The 25,175-nt window shown below is 39.9% G+C and overlaps 2 protein-coding genes across 3 annotated transcripts; one reads left to right on the top strand and one right to left on the bottom strand.

Moving 5' to 3' along the window:
• Positions 1 to 1,194: 1,194 nt before the first annotated feature.
• On the bottom strand, positions 1,195 to 9,339 carry LOC147249800 (dynein regulatory complex subunit 11). 2 transcript variants are annotated; one of them, XM_086225571.1, is made up of 19 exons: positions 9,209 to 9,339; positions 6,690 to 7,017; positions 6,471 to 6,590; positions 6,140 to 6,322; positions 5,981 to 6,052; positions 5,447 to 5,652; positions 5,266 to 5,350; positions 5,083 to 5,184; positions 4,831 to 4,906; positions 4,527 to 4,633; positions 4,277 to 4,369; positions 4,109 to 4,170; positions 3,923 to 4,005; positions 3,489 to 3,596; positions 3,201 to 3,400; positions 2,421 to 2,507; positions 2,140 to 2,317; positions 1,824 to 2,062; positions 1,195 to 1,699 (listed from the first exon to the last, which is right to left on the bottom strand). In XM_086225571.1, the coding sequence occupies exons 2-19, from the start codon at positions 6,786 to 6,788 to the stop codon at positions 1,586 to 1,588; spliced, it is 2,214 nt and encodes a 737-aa protein (XP_086081697.1). In that variant the 5' UTR covers positions 6,789 to 7,017; positions 9,209 to 9,339; the 3' UTR covers positions 1,195 to 1,585. The 2 variants fall into 2 exon arrangements, with proteins under 2 accessions (XP_086081697.1, XP_086081696.1); XM_086225570.1 differs by lacking the exon at positions 9,209 to 9,339 and adding an exon at positions 7,948 to 8,092.
• alkal1 (ALK and LTK ligand 1) lies at positions 8,886 to 24,483 on the top strand. Its single transcript, XM_086225574.1, has 6 exons — positions 8,886 to 9,416; positions 9,732 to 10,014; positions 14,782 to 14,835; positions 15,361 to 15,444; positions 17,138 to 17,211; positions 21,695 to 24,483. The coding sequence occupies exons 2-5, from the start codon at positions 9,744 to 9,746 to the stop codon at positions 17,200 to 17,202; spliced, it is 474 nt and encodes a 157-aa protein (XP_086081700.1). The 5' UTR covers positions 8,886 to 9,416; positions 9,732 to 9,743; the 3' UTR covers positions 17,203 to 17,211; positions 21,695 to 24,483.
• The last annotated feature ends 692 nt before the right edge of the window (positions 24,484 to 25,175 follow it).

Below are 25,175 nucleotides of genomic sequence, written 5' to 3'. Positions count from 1 at the left end.
ATAGAGTAAACAATGAGTTGGTTTGCCATTGCATCTCCCACTTGTCCAAAAAATGTTGAGTAAAGGTGTGTGTTCCCTCGTTTAGACAGAACAAAGCCGGCACAACTCCGTATTGTGTTTGCTCTGCTTGACAGACAGCTCCAGGTGGTCCTGAGCACTCCTAAATCCAGTGAAACTCTATCGACGGGATAATCTCTGCGCCATCCTGCCGTGGCACACAAAAACAACTTGTCGTCACTGAGGGACGCTGACCCGTAGGAACAAGACAACCCCACTTTGCAGCACTCCACTACCGATTCATCACAAAAGCTATAATAATTTTGTAATGCATTTCTATTAGAACATTTAAATTTAGCTTGAATACCATCCATATTTGGGCACTTGTGATAGTTCTATCTTATCAAAGAGAGCTCAGAATGGGATTTCTATCATTTCTAAGACCTACAGATTTGGGAACAACCTGACAACTTAAATGTGGGCATTCATGTGTGTAGCGTCCTATTCATTGTGCACATGAACTAAAAATAACGTAATGTTAAAGGAACCAAGGCAATGTGAGGATGTGCTGAGTGAATGTAGAACTTGACAAAACAGCTGAACACTCCATCTAAGCTGCTGGATCAGTGTTTGGAAACACTCCCCGTGTGGGTCGTATTTCCCCTGGTACACTCAAAAAGACTTGACCATGTTCATAATAAATACATTCTATATTACATTCGATATAATAAAATATCAATGCGCTCCATGGATTTTTTTTAATTAAATATGAGCCCCAACGAGATTAAATGGTCTTCATTATTGTCACGGCAAGTCATCTTGCAGGGGAACAGTATGAGATGCCCTTGACTGAAGCAAATGAAACTCAAGGGTCTCGCACATCCAGTTACAGCCTTGCCATGGGTCTGACAGCTAGAGCCAAAGTCTTAAAGCCAGAGAAGTGCTGCATGCATACTGCATACAGGTGGGTCAAGGTAGGGTCTTAACATATGAAGGCCCAAGCAGGAGGGTGACAAGATCAGGTCCACACCCCACAAATCAAGCCTGACCTCAAATCCAGTCCAAACCACAGCCAAAATTTAAGGTCCTTTATTAGAAGTTAAACTACATTATGTACAGTATATAATATGGTGGAAACGTGTCTCATTCATTACAAGTCAGTACTTTCATATTTTCAAATTTAATTCTAAATCTTAATATTTACATTTGCAAATGGATTGATGGCAAGTTGGAAATCAGATATGAAATTTAACAAAATGCTTAGATTTTATCAGGAGGCAAATGAATAAAATAATTATATTATAGGGGGGGGGGGGGATCATTTCACGCCCTGCTTCCAAAAAGACTTTGTAGGAAAAAGTTAGGTCTGTTTCTTTTGGGCAATCAAAACTTGTTTAATTTTGTGCCTCATAGTTCCAATAACAAGAGCACTCCTGCTCTCTTGTGGCAGGAAAGATAAACCCACAGGAACTGGCAGCCTCAGAAGCAAAACAGCCCAATAAAACCAATATCACTGCTCATTGATAATGTTTTAATTTCATTTATTTATCAGGTATAAAATAAGATAGTATAACACATGATAAAACATTTATTTCTTCCCTTTTTTCTTTGCAGCTTTGCCTTTAACTTGTGGCTGCTCTTCATCTTTTCCAGTGGCAGCTTTGATCCGCTTCTTTCCTAAGGGGGTCTTTGCATACCAATTCTGATGACAAAAGAAAACATCACATATTCAACATTAAAAGCGTACCGTAAATACTAGAGCGCCAGTAGTCACAACCATAATTAGTTACAATTATGTAAAAAAAAAAAAAAAGCATTGACTGTACTTTAAGGGCCTCCTCCTCCTCCTGAAACACGGGGTCGATTTTAGCTAAAGGGGCAACAAAATCCGCCGCTGTCAGAGGTCTCTTTGCTTGTTTCAGGATTCGTTGCTTGGTAACCACACCCTGGATGACCTGGACCATGTGACCTGGTGTGTAGCCATCTGAAATCTTTGCAAGGGAGCTGAGGTCCAAAGACTTGGTCACGTCACCTCCCTGCTTTTTGATCAGTTGCTTCCACAGAACTGCAATCACAGCAGGTTGATTAAGAAACACAATATTGAGAGACGTTCAAAATCCTTCACATCGTGTCTTTTCTTACTGTATCTGGAGCCATAGTCAGGTCTTGGAATGAGGATGATTTTGCTGTAAATTTTACACAATGACTTGATCTCAGCACTTTGAGGGTCTTTCGTGGTTCCTATTATAAGAACACGATCCTCCCCTTTGATGAATTTGAGAAACTTAGACAAATCTTTCTTCAAGCGTTTTGGATCCGACTGGGAACACGAGAAAAAAGTTTTCAGTTAGGATGTAAATGGATACGTCCAACATTTACACAGCTGCTTGATAACCCTTGAACTTTATACTGAGCAGGAATACCTCTTTCTCCTCCTTGGGAACTTTCTTGTAGAACATTTTCTCTGCATCTCCAATCCATATAACTGAAGGCTGCAGCAGTCTTGCAACCTGAGTGGAAATGATTACGAAAGCGCTCTATTGTTACCTTCTGGTCGAGCCGAAGTGGAAAGGCACGTGAGAGGAACTTTCAGAAAACTGGGATGAAATATCGTGTGAATGACGAGAAACTAAAATCCTGCATGTAATGAACTGCAGGTCAAGAATACACATGGTTTGCGTTGTCTGAAGGTGTTCTGATGTAAGGTTCATAGTAATTTGGATTTCATAGGTGAAGTTTATGATTTCAAGGAGAGGAATCATGCAGATATGGTGCAACAGCAGTTATTCATTTCAGATCTGCTCATCCATCTTCAACTGCTTTAGCCAGAGTTTCAGCAGGGGTCCCCAGATTTCTCTTTGCCTGGCCACATTAGCCAGCTTTGACTGAGGTGTTCACAGGCCAGCATGGGGATATGATCCCCTCCCCCCACCTGGTCCTCGGTCTGTCCCGCAGCCTCATACATCTGTTTGAATCCCCAAACCACTTCAATTGCCTTCTTTCCACACACACACATCCAGAGGCTCCGTGCCGAGATCCTCGTGTATAAACATGACAGGCACTATCCTGAAAATATCGATTTCAGCCATTTTTATTCGCAATCTCGTTCTCTCAGTCAGGACCCATATTTTATGAGCATTAGAGAGTAGGAGTGACATGGTGCAGGTAAATCATCAGAGTTCTTTCGAAGACTCGTGTGTTACCTTAAAGATCATATGGAGCATCATTGCAAGGCCACTCTTGCCTGGGTATTTTCCAGCAGTGTTCAGGGGGGACAGATCGAACAGGTTGGCACAGGTTTCCTGGCAGACAGCATGGACCAACATCTTCTTACCCACACCTGCTGGGCCTGCCAGCAGAATGGCCTTTATCAAGGGAGCCTTCTCGTGAACCTCCTGAGAACCTGCAAGCAACACACATTTCATGTTCAAACGTCAACACGGAAGAATTTGTTCCAGAGATTACAGTGGGAATCTGAATCACTCACATACCTAATGGTAGAACTGCATAGAGTGATAAGACTTGGCGTACATCTGACAATGATGGCATTGGTTCGATGTCAATTTGCCTCAGTGTCGTTCCAAGGTAGCTAAAGTCACCTAGCAACAGGAGGAAGGACGTATTCGACCAAGAGATGTACACAGCAAATTATTTGGGAATCTCAAAGAAAATAGTGTTATTTGCAGTGCATCAACAGCGACAGATCAACAAAGAGGACATCTTTTCTATGTTTTAACAATAGTAAACCAGTAGAGGGCAGCACATCACTACCAAACTATTTGTTGGCGTCGTTGTAAAGGTTTCTGCAAGGTGCCAACATTTTGATTTTAATCAGAATGAAAACTCACATTTACTCAAGAAAATAATCAGATGAAGATTTCTGAGACTGCATGCTCTTTTGCACAAATAAAAGACAATATCTTACCCAAGAAGTCCTTCATCCTAACAGGATTTGCCTGTTTCAACAAACCTTGCTCCACCAGCTCCTGACACAAAGACTCAACAGTCCTAGACATGAATCGGTTATGTAATTGTGTTCTTCAGCATTTGCGCAGGCTGATTTCGTCACTGTCTCACGACTAAATTTAATCAAAATCATCAGTGACCTCACCGATCCGCTGTCAAATCTTTCTCCTTTTTTTTCTTCTTCCCACTCTTGGATGTCTTTTTTTTCTGTAAGGTTAAATAAATGTCATTGGAACAAAGGTCAAAATAATAAATGCAAACTCCCAAACTCTCAGGAATTGTTTACTGTAACGTGTTTATTTTACTTAAATACCTTGGCAGTTCCTTTTACTTTGGATTTACCACCTTTGTTTCTATCCACAGCGAGCTTCCATTCAGCCAGCTCTTGTCTCATCTCCTCATCCACCTGAGAAAAGAGCATTTACTTCAACTACTAGAGCAGCTGTCACTGATTTTAAACACTAGAGACTGAGACACTGGGCTGAACTACACCAATGGGAAGTTTTCCAGCAGTTTTTTTTTTTAATTTAATTTAATTTAATTAATACTCCATGTTGTATCACCTGTACTCGGATCTCCGCCTCAATGTCCTGCCTCTTTTCTTCCTTGATCAGCTCCACCTCATGCCTCTGGTTAAAATTTCTAGACTCACTGCGGGTTTGCCAAAAATCTGTGGATGACAAACACTGGCATTATGGCTTATTGTGAAAGGACTACTGATTCTGTTTTATACCAAGCATGGTGCCAACGGGCTGACAGGGCAATTTCTCATTTAAAAATATTACCTCTAGCGGTTGGTTAAAGTAAATTTGTTACAAAGATGGTTTCATCACTGGATATTTGACTATTGTTGATAAAAAAACATACCAATATATGTTTTGTTTCCAACTTCCAAGTCTGAGAGGAAAACTGAGGGCAGCATCTTCAGGCCTGTGTCCTCGTCCTGTGGTTCAAAGTAAAGTTAGTTCTTTGATAGTGCAGCTGGCGAGGAGTCATAAATCAATGAAATCTCAATTACCCTATACTTTTTTGCTTTTAAAATAGGACGATATCGTCAGATTTTATTGAATGTTGTCATAATTTGATAACAGATAATTGAATACAGTCGTGAGCTCTTACTGCCTTATCATCCCTCCCCTTGTCCTTGTTCTGCTTTTCCTCCTTTCCTTTTGATTTTTTGTTGGAATCCTCTTCATCCTTGGCAGCTATTTCTTCCACTAACTAAAAATAATGCGTAAACTTTAATAAACTTCATAAATTACGGGAAAAAAATACTTCAGATTTAGTCATACATTATTTTACCTGCTGACGGCTCTTTTCAGCAAAAATAAGAGCTGAACCTCCTTCTTCTTCACCTGGATAATCTGGGAATGACCCTGTAGCATCACTATTTCAAAGAAGGAAAAAAGAACAGTTGATATTTTGTAATGTATCTATAAGTTTTCCAATAAGTAACGTGATAAAAATTATAATAAGTCCTTACCGGCATTCAATAAACCATTGTCTGATTTGCTCTTTCATGGTCTTTCTCAGGTCATGGCCCTCCACCTCTCGTAGCTGGCTTGTAAGAGCCACTAAGGCCTTCTGGTAGTCCTCCTCATGCTCCTCCTGCTTAATCCGAGTGAGAGCTTCACTGGCATGGGCAGCGGTCTCAGCAGGATGGGGAAGCTGGTATTTTGGATCCATGGCCTGACATGGCAATAAGTAAAACCTATTGTGTTTGTTTTATTTTTACAAAATCACTCAAGAGCATTCAAGGAAAGGCAGGTTAAAAGTTTAAGGGGAACAGCAAAACTCGAGTAGCAAAGAGCTCCTTGAGCGAAAAAAGTAACATGGTTTTATGATTTCTTTTTTTTAACGGAGAAAAAAAATTAACATCTTAAATCATCAAGATAAACAATGACGTAATGTCCAAGACTACGCATAGAATTCAGCTTTCAGAGTGATTCATCCAATTGAGCCTTTGTTAAGATGTAAAAGTACAGATAAAAGCAAAAACCGGTGGTGTTTCACTCACCATTCCCAGAAAAATCATCTCTTCCTCTCGAGCAACCTTTGCCCTTTTCCTCTCCGTGTAGCCCCTCCAAACCTGCAAATCCCATTCAATGACACACATTTTCAGGGATGAAATGACCTCTAAGAAAGAAAATGTGATATTATATCGATGAAAAGTCACCTTCTGAATGCAGCCAGCAGCCACCTCAGTGTCAATTGTCCCCAGGTCCTTGAATCTGTGCATCCTGTTCATGTTTCTGCTCTCTTCATTCAACTGTGCCCTCAGGCGTCCTTGGCGCGCCCTCTCTGTTACTTGAATGATCTTAATGGCTTGCTCTTGACTCATGGTCTTGGCCATTACAGGCTAAAGAGAACATGATGATTATGCAATTAATGAATGAATACTACTATTTTTACTTATCAATTCAACCCAATACGTGGAGAATTTTCACTGAAATACATTCCAAGTCCTAGCCGCGAGAGATTTAACACAGTTTTAACTTTCAACTCACTTGTGGCATGTCAGTAGCTTGCACTTCTTTGAAGATATTTGTCAGCATTGCCTTTCGCTCAAGGAGCTCTTTGCTACATTCCCTCATGAAGTAGTGAGGGATCGGGATCTCAAGGTCAGCCTAGATGAACAACAAACAAAAACTTCTGGAGTTAGTTTTGTCTTTTTATTATATCATATATCTAATTTAATTGTGCTTCTTCTCTAAACAGAAACTCACAGGAGTGAGCTTCAGGTCATGAAGGACATCATCCATGTAGTGGTACTCTGAGTACTCTTTTTCCACCATTTCATTCTTCAGCTCTAAGACTCTCCCCATCACACCATCAAGAATCACCCGGAGAACTCGTCTTTTCTGAGGGTGGACCACTTGGTCATAGACCCTCTCCAGTTGTCTGAAGACTTGGATGTAGCGCACATAAAGCACAGCTAGACGCTGGAAGAAGACAACCCGGTCCTTCTCTGGGCGAGGCGGCACAGCAGGCAGTTCCTCAGTCAGTAGACGGCTCAGCTCTAACTGAGCATCAGCCCACAGCTTGTTGTATGTCCTAGAAGAGTTTACACATCTGGTGAAGTCAGGCTTCAAATGTGGCACATTAATGTGTGGAGGAATTGTATGATAGCTTATGCAAGTGTTTCCAAAGTCTGAGATGGTGGGCCATGGACACAATGTGGCATAAGGTGCACCCCTCACCCCTCCTTTCATTACTTCTACTTTAATCTCTGGATACCTGCATTGGATTATTAATATGTTCTTTCACCTTATAGAAGGTCACCTATTTTGCTAAGCGAGCTTAATATAGCTGTTTTCTATAACGTCAGACTACACCACATATATGAAATATTCTTTGCTGAGGCATGTAGCACTTTCTGACTCTTGGACAGTGGGAAAAACCAACTGTATCACTTCATATATAAAAATCATGAACCAAACCCACACATTTAAGCTGTTCTGCATGGTGTCCTTCTGATAACTAATATTCTTTCACCTCACTGGGCCTGTCCTGAATCCCATCTAGGAAGACCCACCTCAGACTTTGAAAACTTCTGGTTTATGCAAATCATATATCATCAAGGGAAAAACAACTCATAACAACATGTTATTGGTTACATTATTTCTTAAAATTAGTGTTGTGGAACTACAAGACAACAAGAGTAAAAGTGCCAGGAATGTGGAGGTCAACAGGTACAGAAATGTTCCTGGTTTGGCCACGATTGTTACTTAGGACTCTCAACTTCAATATCATGTGTCACAAATACCTGCTGCCATTTATGAGACAACGAATCTCGCATAACTCCCTCTGTAGATACATAACTTCTCCTTTAATTAATTGAATTTCGTAGCTTTCTGCGAGTTGTCAGATGCTAACCCTTAGCTCGAACAATGCCAATATTTTGTATACAAAAACTAGCTCGCCATCTTGTGTTGGACGAGCTAATTATGCTAGCTACACCGCAATGGCAGCTCGGAAGTTTACCTTTGCGACATTTATTTGCCAGGTAGACGTCAAAGTCTCTTATCACGTAGCCAAAATTCAAGTTACAAAATCAAAACTTCAGTGCAGCTGGCTGGAAATGAGCAGGGATCCCGTGAGTTGACATAGCGCGTGGTCCGTCTCCACAGCAACGGTCAGTCCGGAAGTAGTCCATTATTTTCAATGCGCGATTTAATCGGTAATAAAACACGCGTTTTTGACACAGCGTCGTCTTCAAGTATTTATGACAAATATAAAATATTTGTTGTGTTTATTTTTTGCATGACTTCTCGGATTTATATTTAAATTCACACACACACACACATACACACACACACACACACACATATATATATGTATATATATATATGCATATATACGTGTATATATATATATATATATATATACGTATATATATGTATATATACGTATATATATCCTTCTATAAATATCTTTTCTGTCTGTAAATACCTATTTCTGTTCTCTACTCTCTATTATGCTATCTCTTGCTATCCCGGGACCGAGTTCAATTTTCGTACCACCAACATGGAAATGTGAGTGGTATGACAATAAAGATCCTTGAATCCTTGAAACCTGATCCGTGAAGATGCGGATTGTTTGCTTTTGTAAAGTAACTTAATGGCGCTGCTGCATGCAAAGTGCAGCGTGTAACTGCCAGTCACTATTACACTCATTTTCAATACCCTGCAACTAACCTGCAAATTATTTGATTTGAAGGATTGTACAACTAAGCACGAGATTCCCAAATTTAATTTTATATTGCGCCCTCGAACGTTAAAAGCCGAGTCAGAATTTAAAAAAAAAATTCTATTCTTTCAGGTCAAAAAGAGCCCAGTAGAAGCGCATATTTTGCAGCGCTTAGGCGATCACAAGACTCGGACATGCCGATAGATCTGTTAAGCTTCCAGGGCCACAGATTCTTCTCTTCTCCGCCTCTGCATCCAACATCCAAGTTTGCTGCGTTTGGAAAACCACCTTTTGCGCGCTGCTGCGCCATGGTGTCGTTCATTTCTCCAACAGGAATTTCAGTGGAGCACTTTTTTCCCGATGGCAAACAATTCCTCTGTCTGAGAAGTGTCTTTTTTTTCTTTAATTCACTTTTGAATCGTGTCGTAAAGTTCGACTTGTGATGCTTTGGTGCGTCAAGGAGGGGCGCGCGTCAAAGTGAACGAATGCTACCGGAAGATATTGCTCTAAAGATGTCAACCTTGCTTTACCACCCACTCGAAATCGATTGTATTACCTTCAAGAAGGTGGCTCCTCGTATAAATAGGGACGCATTATTTCAAGAAAGACGGTGGTGAGCACAATCTGCCGGCTGTTCCCCCTCTCTCTCTGTCTCTCTCTCTCCGTCTCTCTCTCTCTTTCTCTCTCTCTCTCTTCTATCAGGACCACAGACTTCACGGCTGCAAGACATTTACTGAAGCCAACTGTGTCCACTCTCCAAAACTGTAAGTGTGCAGTTAGACTAACCACATTTGTTTTCCAATGTTATGGGCAACTCCACGATGCATACCAGTTCTGCTTTAAGTGGACTGTACCCGAAAATTTCTGGTGATAAACTCCACTAAGCATGGAGTTTGTTGAGTAATCCTAAGGGATGTGAATAATTTAAATGGCAAACATTGCAGCTCTATCTGTTGAGGTTAAGCATGATATGCAAATGTTCAGTTTTCTTCTAGGTGATTAGAATTATAACAATAACTTCATTGAAAAGAAAACATTTCTTTTCCGTGTGACAAAACTTTATTTTCTTGTCTCTTCAGACCGTTGAAGTCATGCAGGTGGAGAGGAAATGGCACATACTGTTGTCTATCTTCTTTCTGCTCATCACTTCGGGCCAGTGCATGGACAGCAAGGAGGTCAAGCAGAAAGAGAGAAGGACCCTGTTGGATCTAATCTTACAGGTTATCAGAGACAGCCAGCAACGGGACAGACCCGTTACCAGGCGCTGTAGCAGTGGACTCCTCACTTCAGCTCAAGACATGAAGTCCTCCTCCCGTGAAAAGCCTTTCTATGTTCCTAGGCTGGATAACAGTAGACTCATAGGTAAGCTGATAAGATTTATTTTTAGGTCCTGGTGATGAAAGCATAATCTCCTTTTTACAGTGGAAGGCAGCTGTCATTGATTTAGTCTGTGCTGTACAACTTGTTTAGAAGCCAAATTAGTTTGGCTGAGGGGAAGTTTATGCATCATGATAATTCAAGTAGTCTGGTTTACTTCTCCCTAATAGTTTTTGTCCCAATCATTCCTCTCTACATGGAGACTGACTTCCTTGTGTTTTGAGTTTCGGCACAGATTGCAGCCACAAGAGCTCACCTCAGATTCAGAGGATTGTTTGTTTGCCCTGAACCTGCTTTTAAGTTTCTAAAATCTGGATGATTTTAAGTATACTTGACAGGGCACTCTTTCCAAATTTACATGTGAATGTGCATTCTGCTCAGAGTGGTTACATAATGAAAGCAATGCAGGTATGCTTCAGTAATGCTATGTTGGATACCTTTTTCCTCCAAAATGCACATACGTCAGTGTGGCTTTCTGATTGTCGGGCAGACAGGTGCATAGCTACGATGAGATCGACTAGGAGGAGCATCTTCAGGCCAAAGTTATGAATGACTCATTCAGTATGAATCATTGTATTGCACGCTTGCGCACGCGTGCGCGCACACACACACACACACACACACACACACACACACACTATGGTACCCAAGAAAGAAAGCATCTTCAATAGTGAATATCTAAAAAAAAAGTTTCCTGTTGTGTCATTCAGATATGCACTTTTGTCTGCTTTACGGCCTTTTAATCTTATAAACTAGCCAATATCAAACAGTAGTCTCTAATTTTAATTCATTTCCCTGATTCATTTCTCCTGACAAGATAAGATGCAGCACAGTGGTGCAGTGGTTAGCACTGTCGCCTCACAGCAAGAAGGTTCCAGGTTCGAGTCCTGGCTCCAGCACAGGATCTTTCTGTGTGGAGTCTGCATGTTCTCCCTGTTTCTGTGTGGGTTCTCTCTGGTACTCCAGCTTCCTCCCACAGTCCAAAGACATCAAGAGGGGACGAGGCTGATTGATACTCTAAATTGCCCGAAGGTGTGAATGGTTGTCTGCCTATATGTGATGGACTGGTGACCTCGCCTGAAAGCTGCTAGGATAGGTTCCAGCCCCCCCCCCCCCCCCCATGACCTTTATCCTGTTATCCCAGCAGATAAGAAACTTTACAGCCCATTATATTTGCATGAAATGGAAATTTGCCTCTTTAACTCGTGCAACATTGTGTACAAGGAATAACAGACATTAACAGCAGTTAAAAACATTTCAAATACAATAAATTCTGACATTACGAGCACGTGCATGAAATTAATTTGCCCTGGCAGCAGTGTTCAATGTCAGTGGGAGAGGAAGTTATTGAAACATGTCCCTAAGTAACAGATGTTCATGCAAAAAGAGACAGATATGCCAGGTGCCCATAGAAGTCGATGGCTTTTGTGATTTACAATGAGGTCTTCAACAAACTATCTCCTGACTGGAATTTAATTAGTTCAGTTCATCTTTCATACTTCAGTTGTCTGAGGATCTGAGCCATAACATTTCATCAATATCACTTTAATTGAATTTAACGTGATAGTCTCAGATCAGGTCTGATTGGAATGCGCAGTGGGAGTTTATTAAGTGAAAATAATGTGGTTTTTTTTATCTGTAACATCACATTTTTTCAGCCATCACTCTCAGTAAGATCATGTTCTCGAGATGTTGCACAGCCGTATGCCTCAAAGCCTCGGCACCAGCTTATGCAATGGGAAAAGTACTTCTCTCAGACCACTGACTGGATGGAATTTATCTTTTGAGGTTAAATACAGCATATTAACAAATGGTGCGTGTGACACTACTGAAGCTCCACTGTCATGCAATAATAGATGTTTTGAACACAACAAGGAGGAAGTAGAAACGTGTTAATCCAGTGATGTGGACGCCCCTTAATTGTTGCCTTTCATACCTGTCCTTCTCTGTTAAGTTTCTTTTGTAGTCATGGACTAAAACTACATTTTTTGGCTGTGAACTTGTATTTCATTCTTGTAAAATCCCATAAACATTCTGACGGCCGACTAGCTTTTCCCTAACGCCAGGGTCACGACGGGACAATTATCTGTTTTGTTCAAGTCTTTTAACAATTGTAGAATATGTTAGTGCATTTATCCTCGTAATTAGTGTGAACCAGGTGGTTTTAATTGGCTTACTGAGAGGAAGTGTACGTCTAGACTTGACAGGAATTTACTGTGGTCACCTACAAATTGAATTAATGGTTTTCTTTAATCCTGCTTCTTCAGGTGCACATAGGTATGTTCCAGAGGGGCTAATGTAATGTTAGACTAGCGCCTACTCTCGTGGACTTATTCTGATGAGCATTAGGCTCCCATACAATAATCTCTTTAGCCTGTTAGCATGGTCAGTGTATGAGACAGCTGCTTATTCAGAGGCTTCCTGTCTGCACAATACTCTGCCACCAGATCTTTATGTTGAGAATAACGAACCGCCTCAGTCAATGGACAATGTTCACTTCGAATATTGTGATCAGAACGTTTTTATATATCCTGAGAAACATCTCAAGATCTACAGTGCTGAGGGCTTGTCTTTCTTAATTGTCTCAGATGTTGGAGTCTGATGATTAATTGAAATGTTACTCCTCTTTCTTCATTTTCTTCAATCCACTGGCTCTCTCATTCATTTGTGAAAGTTGCCTTTTGGAAATATTCCCCTTTTCAAGTACAAACATGCCCCAAAAATATCTTATCTGTATCTGCTGTCAGAATACAGAAAGGTGGCAAAGAATGAACAATGAGGCTCAGCAGGTCAGTATTTCAGCTGATTTTATGCTACATTTAGTGAACAAAAACAAGTTACATGACTCATTTAGACACAGAACAAGTACAAGTACATTTCTCAACTTTCAGCAACCGTGTACAATGACGTCAAACTTATTTCTCTGAGGTCTCCAAGAATTCTTGGGAGGATATTCCCACTTTGACAATCAGTTATGGATGCGCCAATCCACTTTTTTTTTTTTTAGATCAGATAATCAAACATGTCTGCCAGCACTGTTACTGACACCAGAACCTATCATTATTACTGCTGTTGGAATTATTCATTTATTATTATGTTGAGGGTTTTTGAACGATAGCCGTGTCACTTCAGTTGAACTTGCACCCTTGCTGTTAATCAAAAGTTTTATTTCCAGCCTCTTGAAGAGGAACATTGTATCTCTGAGGTATCAAATGTTCCTTCAAGGGAACCTTCTACAGAAGTGTTCAAGAAGAGAGGGGATTAATTAAACTTGGACCAATATTGTATAACTTTTGGTCACATATTCTGACTTTGAGCGTGGTGATAGATTTCTTGTGATTCAACACAACAATAGCCACTTCACACTCATACGTAACTGGAAACTGTTTCAGACTTGTACTGTGTACAGTGCTTGTCTTGCTCATTTTTGCCCTAAATTAATATTAAACCATTAATGAATGCCTCTGTGTAAGTCTCCTAACCTTCGGCTGTCATGAGTTCAGACAGGTCACAAAAGGAAAAATTAAACATTCGGATATATTCTCAAGACAATGAGAATCCTCTCATGTGTCCTCTGGCTTACGAACTTGTGAGGTTAAAATGTTTGTTATTTAGTTTTGCCCCAAGGTGACGGGAACAGAGCCATCATCCACAACTGAAGTGCTTCTGAGCAAGACAGCTAGCTGCTTGTCCACATTTACCTCAGAGCAGTAATTGGCATATGAGCTCCTCAAGAACAAGTCACTGAAGCACAAAGGAGTATCAGTCCTGCAAACATAGGGAGGGAACCATTTTCAGCAGCTTGAGTCACTACCCAAAGCAAATAAATTGAGTTCCAGCATTTCATTAAGGGGCTGCACGGTGGTGCAGTGGTCAGCACTGTCGCCTCACAGCAAGAAGGTTCCGGGTTCGAGTCCCGGCTCCAGCACAGGATCTTTCTGTGTGAGACTCCATGTTCTCCCTGTTCCTGTGTGGGTTCTCTCTGGTACTCCAGCTTCCTCCCACAGTCCAAAGACATCAAGAGGGGACGAGGCTGATTGATACTCTAAATTGACTGTAGGTGTGGCTGTGAGTGTGAGTGGTTGTCTGTCTCTATGTGTTGGTCCTGTGATGGACTGGTGACCTGTCCAGGGTGAACCCCGCCTCTCGTCCGTTGATGCTGGGATAGGCTCCAGCCCCCCCCCCCCCCCCCCCCGCGACCCTTTATGTAGGAATAAGCGGAAGACAATGGATAGATGGGGATGGATTTAGTTAAGGAAGTTGCTAAGTAAGTTAGCAATTCCTTGTTCGTTACGATAGCAGTGGACACCACTTTCCGCTATTATGCTGCTCCCCATTGGTTTGGAGTGTGACGTGCAAGGTGCTGGTTTGTTTTCATGTTGTATTGTGTCTACCATGACCTGGATGACTAAGAACCTTCACTTCACTTGTGCTAACTGTGAAATGACCGGTAACATGCTAAAGATGGTGAACGTAGTAAATAGTGATGAAATTGTGACCATGTCCACTGAGAGATCCCCAGCCTCACAATGATGCTAGCCCGTACACAAAATAACTTTATCCTACAAGATTTGAAAAAAAGAAAAATCATCTTATGGAAATTTAGGCGAAGAAAGTTTAAGAGTTTTTCCCAAAAAAAAAACAAAAAAAAAAGTGGATATTTGGAAATGCTTGCTCATGAACCGCGACAAGAGGTTGATTTGTTGTGAAAAGACTTTATAATGACAAGCTAACACTCGTTATTTCTTCCAGACATTGTTCCCCGAGATGTAAACATGAAAGGCAAATTCATTCAGCACTTCACAGGTAAGAGTATTCCATAATTCACAAAAAAACAAAACATAGTTGGCACTTCTCCCGTGTAACATTTGTCTGGAACATCTTTAAGAAAATCATTTTCATTCCAGTAAACCAACAGCATAGCTAACCCACAGAAACATTCATGAACTTCAGCTCTCCCGTGGGTCAGTGGAGGGTTGTCTGGCTTAATGCAGAGAAACAGCACATGGTTTAAAGCTGACAGACTTTAGTTAAATGCAGCACAAGGTTAAGCTGATTAGTTGTCTCAGGACCTGGGTAGACTTCATTATTGGTGTGAAAATCTAGGAGCTCAAATGTTACTACAGAAACTATTGGAGAATATTCAAATTGGAGGCTCAATTCCTCTATTCATCAAATCCAGTTGAAACTTGGCTCTTTATCCACATCCGCCTCATTTTCCAATAATTACTCATAAAAACACCCGGTTGGAAAATAGCATTGAGAAAAAAAAAATATTGAAGCCCTTGAAATTTGTTTTCATTTTACCTGATGAGCTCTTTTTCTATCAAGCAGGACCAGTCAAGTTTTCATCGGAATGCCGAACACACTTTCATAGACTTTATCACAACACAAGGGATTGCTCAAGACCAGCATGTATGTATGCATCTCCTCTGACATCTATCTCTTTTAGAAGTGTGCCCTTTTTTTCATTTTGGCACAATCTGAGCATGAGCGATGTCACTGCACACGAATCTGTTATTTGTGGTCTTTTCAACTGTGTTAAATTGGAGATGGTTGAAATGTTGCATCCTCTCAGATGCTCCTTTGTGTGTACTTGTTCACCGCTGCTTTCTGTTTATGAAAACATGCAAATAAACCCGCACCATCCTGAAACAAACATGTTTTTAGAGTTTAACTCTTAATGAATAATATCTACATCTGTTTTGTTTTTAATGCTGAATATTCACTCAGGAAAGATTAAGATTTTAGAGACTTAAAACCAAGTACATAAGAAAGTTAAATGTCCCTTCTATCAGGGAAAATCCATCTGGTTTGCAGTTTCATGTCATATATTATTATGTGATATACTGTGTTATCTGTGTTATACAACAGGTTGGATTTCATCTGAATGTGAACATGGCTGGTTCTAATGCAGTGCAGGATTTGACAGGCCGTAACTACTCAGGATTTCATAACAGAGGCTTTAAAGAAAAGTCAGAAAAGTTCAACATAATTAGCGTATGAGGATATATGTTTATTTCTTTTATCATGCGAGCCTTTTGAGGGGTCACCAAGTCGGTAGGCTTACGTACTGTAAAGAAGCAACCAGAGCTAAAATAGTTTGTAAAAGGGTCAATCCTTGCCTCTTGGATATTTACATTTGCTGCCAAAGAAGATGACATTTGAGAGTTGTTGCAGGCAATGTTCACTTGTTACAGATGGATGTCTGGTTAGCTAGTATAATTGGGCACAGAGTGAATCAGAAAGTAAAACACAGCTTTTTGGGCTCCCCCCGCTTTTGTGATGCAGCGTATTAAGCATTAAATCATAAAGACGATGTCCAGAAGGTAGTTCAGTTTACGTCAGAGATGCTGCTGGATGGCAATCAGGATTCATTTGTCTGTCTTTGGAATTGTGATGACGCAGAGCATGTATTTATATGGATGATATTAAAAAAAAAAAAAAAACTGTTTCATTTTGCACAATATTATATCAAAAGAACATACACGTTTGAATTCTCTGTCAGAAATGAACACATTATAATACCTCTGATGTCAGTTGGGCCTCTTTTTATTGATATGAGTATTTGACAGCAATAGTTCGGCCTCCCTTTTTATATTATTGGAACACTTTACATATCCGAATTTCACATTTTGTTCATTTCGTCATATCTCTATCTTTTGATTTTTATCCAATTCCCAAGAATCCAAATGTTTATGTTTTATATATTGAGCCTCGTTTGTGAAATGATTTAATATTCTTATTGTTTAACCCTCAATTTAGTCTTACAGGCAGGAAGCAAAGCCTGATGGTGTTTTATTACTCTTTGTTCCTAATATCTATTTTGTACCTCTTGTATCATAAAGTTCCGTGGGTGCCTGGGTGATTGACAGTTAGAAGAGGGACACAATAGATGGAAGGGGAAATGAGTTGTTTTTTTTTTAAATATATATATATATACTGTATAGCCATCGGGGTTTTTTCTTCCTGTCCGTAAGACTAAATTGAGGGCTTCCCACAATGTGTGCAGTGTTTCAGAACTTCTGGTGCTTTAGTTTGAAAATTCTGAGGGTTATATGATTTCAGTATATTAATGGCCTTGTCCCACATGTTTTTTTTCTTTCAGATTACAAAAGATGTGCAAGATTGCTAACACGATTAGCAATGAGTCCGCTCTGCATGCAGTCGTAGATATTGGATGTGAGTAACAGGGATCTTATCTTCTTGGGTGGGGTTCAAATGCTGTCCAAACATGATTACCCAATAGGTTCTCCAATCCAGAGGATCACAGTCCATCATTTCTTCTTACCTTCTGAAACCAGCCTCAAAATCATTTGTGTGTGAACAAGCGATTTAGGTGTAGGAGGTGGACAAGTAACCCAAGTACGGGAAACTTCTGGCTGGCAGGATTTCAAAATAAAAGAAAAGATTCTGTAGGGAGACGCTGATGTTAAATTGATTGTCAAATAGTTCAAAAAAAAAAGGTGTCGAAGTGTATAGAGGAAATTTACAATTATAAAAGAATTCTTGGAAGACACCACAGGTTCATGCCCAGCCCAGTCAAGGCCTGGGTGTCAGATCAGCTCCTAGCCTATAGAAATACCTTATGTGCTTCTTTTTCTCCTTTTTCTTCACATGTTGGTTTGTCAGAAACAGCGTGGAAAAAACTGCTGGAAAAAAATATTGATTAGACATTCACAGTTGCCAGATCTCTTTTATGTAACCTGATATGAAAGCTAGTTTTGTCTGGAGAAGAAACTGAGTGAGTCAGAAATTGAAAGGAGATTCATCCTACAACCTCGCAGTTTAGTTTTTTTTCTTGTCGGCTGGAAGCTGCTTCCATTAACTCATCAGGGTCTTTGATAACCTTGACAGTTTCGTTCTGTGTCACACTCAAGATGACGTCACAGCGGTTTCATGCACGTCACTATGACGGCCACTTGCAGTAAGGGGGGAACTATACAGTATGTGCAGAGGAATACGAAGACCGGGTACATAAACTGACCAAAGAATAAGACTTGACAGTTCTGTGTGATGGAGACATGGCTGATAGTACAAACTGAACTAATTATTCACCGTTGGCTGAGAGAATCAAAGGAAGCAGGAGATGAACTGGTGAACCAATGAGACGCAACAGGGGACAGTAAAGAAGTGCAAGAGTAGAGAGTCTATTCTTACAAGCCCACCTGTTCTACCGGGCTAGGGCTAAGACAGGCATGATACTCGGTGATCACACTGGTCAAACACAGTAAGCTTTGGCGTCCAAACATGCTGGGGCGTGGCAAGGTTTGCTCATTAGAAGTGTGACTTGAGCCCAGGTGACAGATTTGAGTTCCCATCTCTGCAGAGCAGAAAAGCATTTTCATGATGTAATAGGAAACTATTAGGAACTACACAAATGAGAAAAGATTGTCCAAAACAGGAAAAGAGAAATGGACTATGACAGGTTTCTATTATTTCAGATCATTCTGATCATATCAATGTGCAGTGTTCATGTTTGGTCTTAGCGACCATTTTGATGCTGAATCAATGAAACCAGAGGCACTGGTAGTCCCTGGCAGACAACTACGTTGAGAGAGACATGCTAAATTCTCAATCCAAGTATTGCTATGGAGCAAAATGGAATCTGGACCTTTTTTTCTGCATGAAGATTGTACCTTTTGTGTTGCAACATGACACGGAGGAACTTCTTCGGTGCTCTGGGACAGATTTACTTTAATCTTGGTCTGATGGGAAACTGAAAAAAATATGTCATAGTCACATAATTAGAAACCTATCTGAAGTGCATCTGCCTAACATTTGTATGCTCTAAGATTATTATTTTGGTTATGGACACACTGAAACACTTTCCCACCAGAGAGAGGCTCTTGTGCATTTAATCTTAATTCAGTTTGATTTTGATGTGTTTAAGGCCAGTCCTGGTTGGCTGAAATTGCACACTAATCAGTTTCAGTAGGCAAGTAAAGAGAGATATTGAGTTCATGCATTGATTTGTCTTAGGTCATTATTATGTAAATTCCATATTACATTGTTCAGCTTGTTGAGCAAATTTGGGATATAAGCCCATGATGTTTCGTTTCATGGAGACCTCGTGTCTCCAACATTGTGCTGCCAGAACATCAAAGGGGAACATCAAAGAATTTATAGAACTGGGATGAACTTTAGATTAATGTGACGTATGTTGTCATTTATTTGTTGTTTACAGCACATGTTGCCTTTATGTTCAGTCAACTCAAGCAACTGTCAGTAACTTTAAAATTATGGCCCGTCAGTTTGCATTGCATTTACTCACATATATCATTATAACTGCTTCGTGAGTGTTCGCTGCCCGTATTATGGCATTCATGAATGGATGCTTTTTCAATGTTTGACAGATGTGAAATTTAATACATGTATTATTCCCGGGATGGTCGAGGAAGAAAAAGATGCATTTGCTATATAATTATTTTATTACTTTAAATTGTCCATTTGCGAATGATTTGACATGGTTGCCTGTGAAAATCATGACTGGATTAAGGAAAAAGCAAACAAACAAAAGCAAAAATATGGTTGGCTTGGTAAAAATGATAACATATTCGTGTGGAGGCTCTCCCCTTGCTAAAGGCTAAATGACAACTTCAGTCTTTTATCCTCATATATATATATATATATATATATATATATATATATATATATATATATATATATATATATATACACGGTGGTACCATGGTGGCAAAGTTTAGCGAGAAGTAGCTTTGAATGTCATGGTGGCACATAAATTACAAGGAAATGGGAACATGAGCAAAAACAAAACAAAAACAACATGAAAATTTTAAAGTTTGAATGCTGTGATTCTGAATGTGTCTTGTTATAGTTCTGTAGTGTGTTCAGACACTATAGAACTATAGAACATTGCTAGAGACTACTGGCTAACGTTACCTTTACTGCTCAACGTTCCTGCCTGTTAAAAGGAAGGTTCACATCTCCACTGCCACAAAATATGCTTGGTCATGGAGTCTTGTTGGTGTAAATTATTTGAAGGAGTTTTCCGCTCTATTTGTAAAGTCTCATGAGATGGCTTTTGTTGTGATTTGGAGCCATACAAATAAAATTGACATGACTTGACTTAAACTAGCTGTCTGCACACACGCTAGCTAACAAGCCAACTGAGGACTTAATTATTTTAGTCAAATCACTGCTATTTCCGATAGGTTTGGTTTATAGTATATTACACACAGTACATTTACAGACAGTGAATAGAAGTGATGGATCAAACAATGTACTCCATTTTTTAATTTTCTTAACAAATTCTCCTTGGAGTAAAACTCATGTTACTTAATAGTCATAATTTAAAAGTAACTGTTATAAAACTGTAACATCGTATATAGAAAATGTGAATGCATTAATTGTAATCCAGTGAAATTTGTGATTTTTTTTTTTTTTTTTGCATGTATGCTTGACACATTCTCATTAGTGGGAAGAACCACTAAGATAAGATCGGATAAGATAAGCTAACCCTTTATTCATCCCACAGTGGGGAAATTGGCACTGTTACAGCAGCAGAAAAAGAGATAATACTAGTAATAATAGAAAACTATAGTACACTATCATAAACTAAACTGTTTTATGAACCTGGTACATATCTATTGGTGGTCCTGACATGAGAATGTTCCATAAGAGGCAATCGACAATATGCCAGCCAAGAAAACTAAAACCTGACAGGCAGGAACAAGTGAACTAGGTTTCCATATGAGTCAGCTGAGATATCCATCCATCCATTTTCTGAACCACTTATCTGTTAAGGGTCGCAGGAGGCTGCAGTCTATCCCAGCTGACATTGAGCAAGAGGCAGGGTTCACCCTGGACGGGTCGCCAGTTTGTCGCAGGGCCATCAGGAGCAATTAGGGGTTCAGTATCTTGCTAAAGGACATGGTCACCGTGGGGAGTGAGGATCGAACCAGCGACCCCTCGGTCGCTCGACAGCCACTCTACCTCCGAGCCATGCCAGCTGTTATTATCAGAGACAGTTAGGTACTTCTTAGGCTAAACTGAAACACCAACTATGGCCATTTTCTAGGCAAAGGCAAAATATAAAATTGTGAGTCATTTTTTTGGACATCATCTTGTCAAGGTGATCTTTGGTGTCAGCCGTCTGATGTCTTCACTGCAGTCTATTTCTAAATCCAACACGGGTGAACACGTGCTCTCAGAGGATCCAACTAGGTCGATCTGTCAAGTGACTGCTTCAAAAAAAAAAAAAAAAAAGAAACAAAAAGTTCCCTTTAGATTTTCATGCTTTTTCTTGGAAAGGATAAGATGAGAAAAGTGATGGAGCTGACACATTCTCAGGTATTCAGTGTTTCAAGTGAATCAGAGAATAAAATCCTGTCTGCTCTTCTGGGAAATCTGACAAATGTATATCACCATTGAGGCTCTTTTGAAAGTATATTAAAGGAATCATTATTAAGTCATCTCTCAGTATGCTTAGACATAACATGGAGGAACACCAGTAATTGCAGGCCAGTAATGACCCGCTACAGCTGATAACGACTCCCAGAAGAGGTCAAGATTCCAAAATGTACACAGGATTGATGAAAAGTACTCTTAGATGTTCTCACAGACAGTTTCAGAAACTGAACATGTTCAACTTAAACTTTTTTGTTGTTGTTGTTGTTGTTGTTTTTTTTAATTTTCATTTCAGGTCTCCTGATAATTGAAGAAGGATCCATGTGTTGCCAAGGAAGTGCCTTCAAATCCACAGCAGTCATCGTTGTTTAAAACGTTTCTATTTTTGTTGTTCTTAATGTCATTACTGAAAATGCTGATGGACATTGTTTTGAATGCATCTGCTTTTTATTTTAATGTACCTATATGTACCATATATTTTTAAAGAGACATTAATTTAATATTACACCTATTTATTGAAAGGGTATGTATATAATATTTCACAATCATTCCAAATCTGATTATTTTGTTTACAAAATCAAATGGAGAGGAGGTTTTTTTTTCCTCGCCCCTCCTGTATTAATTTACTGATGTTATATTCTGAAATGGGCCTGAGAGACTCGTTAGGCTCCGTCATTGTCTTCATTACATTTTATTTTGGCACTTGAGTGATTGTTAATGAGAACATATGGAATGATAAAACGTTGTGGTAATGCACTGCAGTACTGAACAATAAAACTATTGAAGCAGAGCCCAGCCTGCGTAATGAGTGGGATGGGGGAGACATAAAGGGGTCGGCCATGTTGAGGCAGGTTCATATCAAGGGTGCGGCTGTAAAAAAGAGATCAAGCGGAACGTGTTCCTGACAAAATCCTACTGGTGTGAGGTTATTACGCGGCGTCCTGGAGTGGCCATAGGGAGGAAGAAAAACATTTGTGGGCATATAGAGAAAACCATTATTTTGAGGTCACCGTACAGAACTTGTTCCCTCATTTTAGTTGTTTGGAGGCCACATGATGAAACTTGTTCACTTGATTTTGTTATTTTGAGACCAGGAGATGTAACTTGATTCCTCACTAGTTATTCTGATTTCACGATATATAATTTGTTCCCTCAATTTACTTATTTTGAGGCCACAAGATATGAACTGCTCCCGATATTTAGTCCTTTGGAAGCCGCAAGATACAGCTTGTTGCCTCAACTTTTTTATTATGAAGCCACAAGATACAACTTTTTCCCTCAGTTTTGTTATTTTGAGGCCACGCAATGTAACTTGTTCCCAAATGTAGCTATTTTATTTTTTCAAAGTTATATACTGTGGCCTCAGACAAACTCGTCTACATCCATTTTTTGTTGTTGTTGGAAATATAAAGATGCTCAATGTCATTTAAATGTGTAAAAAGGCACTAAACAAGAACTTGATGCATCGTCTCAGAAATGTTTCTGCACCTTGCCCTCTCCAAGCAGGTGTTACCAGAGGTGAACTCCCCTTCCCTCCTTGATTTCTGGCAAGATTTTGTGTTTACCTCTTGGAATTTTTTTTACATTCACTTGCAGCTGTCTGATATGGTGAACTCTGACAGGATGTTGAGCAATTCAAACTAAGCAGAACCACAAACACACAGGCTAAGACTTGTAAAGGTTCTCCTCAAGTAAGCACATGAGCAGAGCATGGAGGTTTGCACTTTTCTATCAAGGTCATACAAATTGCTCAGCTTTATTTTAATGTAACAGGATAATCCTATAGAAGGCCAGGCAAATTGATTCGACAATACTTACATTTCACACAAATCTGCTCTTGATCATCGTGATCCAGTGAGTAAAGTGTGCCTGATATTACGCAGCCTGCGCCCCCAACCAACATTTATATGTGTGAGTAAACTGGTAAGAATTTACACAGAGAACATAATGTTCCACGAGACATGTCTTTGAGCGTGATGAGAAAAGTCTTTGTTTTCTCTCTAAAGATCTGGCTTATTTGTCTTTTTTGCTTCATGAATGAAAAATAGCATTTGTTATGTATGAGAATTTAAAAAGATTAACAAGCAAAGCCGATAAAGTTTTCTGCGCTGCCATTTAATGAAACTACCGGATCACTGAGTGTTTCAGCAGGGAGTTTAATCAACCTTCCCTTACAGTAACGCAATGCGAAAAAGTCCTGTTAAAATAAACAGTAACCAACATTCTTCTTCTTGTCATTTTGATTCGGTTTGTGCTGAGATATGCGCCAAGGGAATAGTTACGGTGATTGTCTGCTGTTTTTATTTTGGTAAGGAAATAAATATTGAGCCAGGCAAACACAGGGATGCTGATAAAAAAAAAAAAAAAAAAAAAAAAAAAGTTCCGAAGAAGAAGCCAAAGATTACAACTGCTCAGTTCTCACGCCAGCGTGTCTGGACAGACTGAACAGGGACAGTTTGTTACACTGGATCACACATTACTCAACCAAGTTTGGCTTGTTGCATGATCATTAAAATGTCATCCACAGAAGCTGTCTGTTCAAAATATGAATGGAGATACATGGAAACATGTGTTTTCCCTCTGAATCCAGATTCTTTCAGTGTGCTTGTGATCTCAATCCATGCAATGTTTCCAGCTTGATATCCTTGTTCTGAAGGGTCATAAAATGTGTGGCAGCCTCTCCTCCACAGATCACGGCTCTCTCAGGATCAGAGCTTAGAAATGTATCCTCCCTCGAATTCCTGTGTATTGTCGATGCAGATTGTCAGAAGAAATACTGCAAATGAAATGCCTCTTCTCTGGTATATCCTGTCATGATTACCTGGGACAATTAACGCACAGGGGTGATAGTTTCTACTTCAGTAATAAAAGGATTAGACTGCTAAAAATACAACTTGCACCTCATGGGGATGTACTGGGGATCTCTTTCCCTTCAGATGGTCAGGGCGGGGACACCGGATCGTAATCTAAGGAGGATATCACTTATCTGGAGACAAACAGCACAGATTAGGAGAGGAGACAGAGGATGCACTGGGGACAGCATGTGGGAGGGCGCTAACACAATTACACACAAGCACCAAATCCCTTCCTCTGGTACCTCAGAGAGATGCGGGTGCAATAAATAGTAAATAGAGACCCAGGCTGGGTGTTTTCCTTCCTGTCAGACTTCTGCACCAAAGCTCAGAGAGAGGAGACACCTTCATGTGCACCTCTGTTAACTGACTTCTGAAAGAAAAGCAATCAGCGTGGTTTTATGATCCATTATTCTAAAGGAGGAAGCGACTATCTGTTACATTTTGAATGAATTGCACTGGTTGGGTTCTAAATCACATTTGTAATATGGTTGGCACCGACTGATATATACGTCACGTCAACTTTTTAGGGAAGTTTATGACTAGCATAATGCCGTAAAACCTAAACATGGTACTTGACGTAATTCAACCCACCCAGCCCCAATCAGCAGAACACTTTAGCAGCAAAAGTAAACACGTTAATCCAATTTCTTGGCCCCTAAGGCCTCATTCAAGCAAACTACCTTATTTATAGTGATCGCATTAGGGTTGGTGGCTGTAAAATTATTGTAGCGGGCTCATTGATTCACATCCTGTCTCATTAATAATTCATGGTTCTGTCTATGTCTTTTGTGGAATGCATAAATCCTCACATGAGTCATGTTCATTCAGATAATACAGCTGTCATTAGGAATTTGACAAAAGGTGAATGAGTGAAACTCTAAAACCCCACAGATACGAGTGACTTTGACCGATTTTATCACG

Source organism: Aulostomus chinensis, chromosome 14 (assembly GCF_037954235.1).
Source record: "Aulostomus chinensis isolate RoL2024-O1b breed Wild chromosome 14, RoL_Achi_v1.0, whole genome shotgun sequence".
Classification (NCBI taxonomy): Eukaryota; Metazoa; Chordata; class Actinopteri; order Syngnathiformes; family Aulostomidae; genus Aulostomus; species Aulostomus chinensis.
This window is presented reverse-complemented; position numbering and strand designations above follow the sequence as displayed.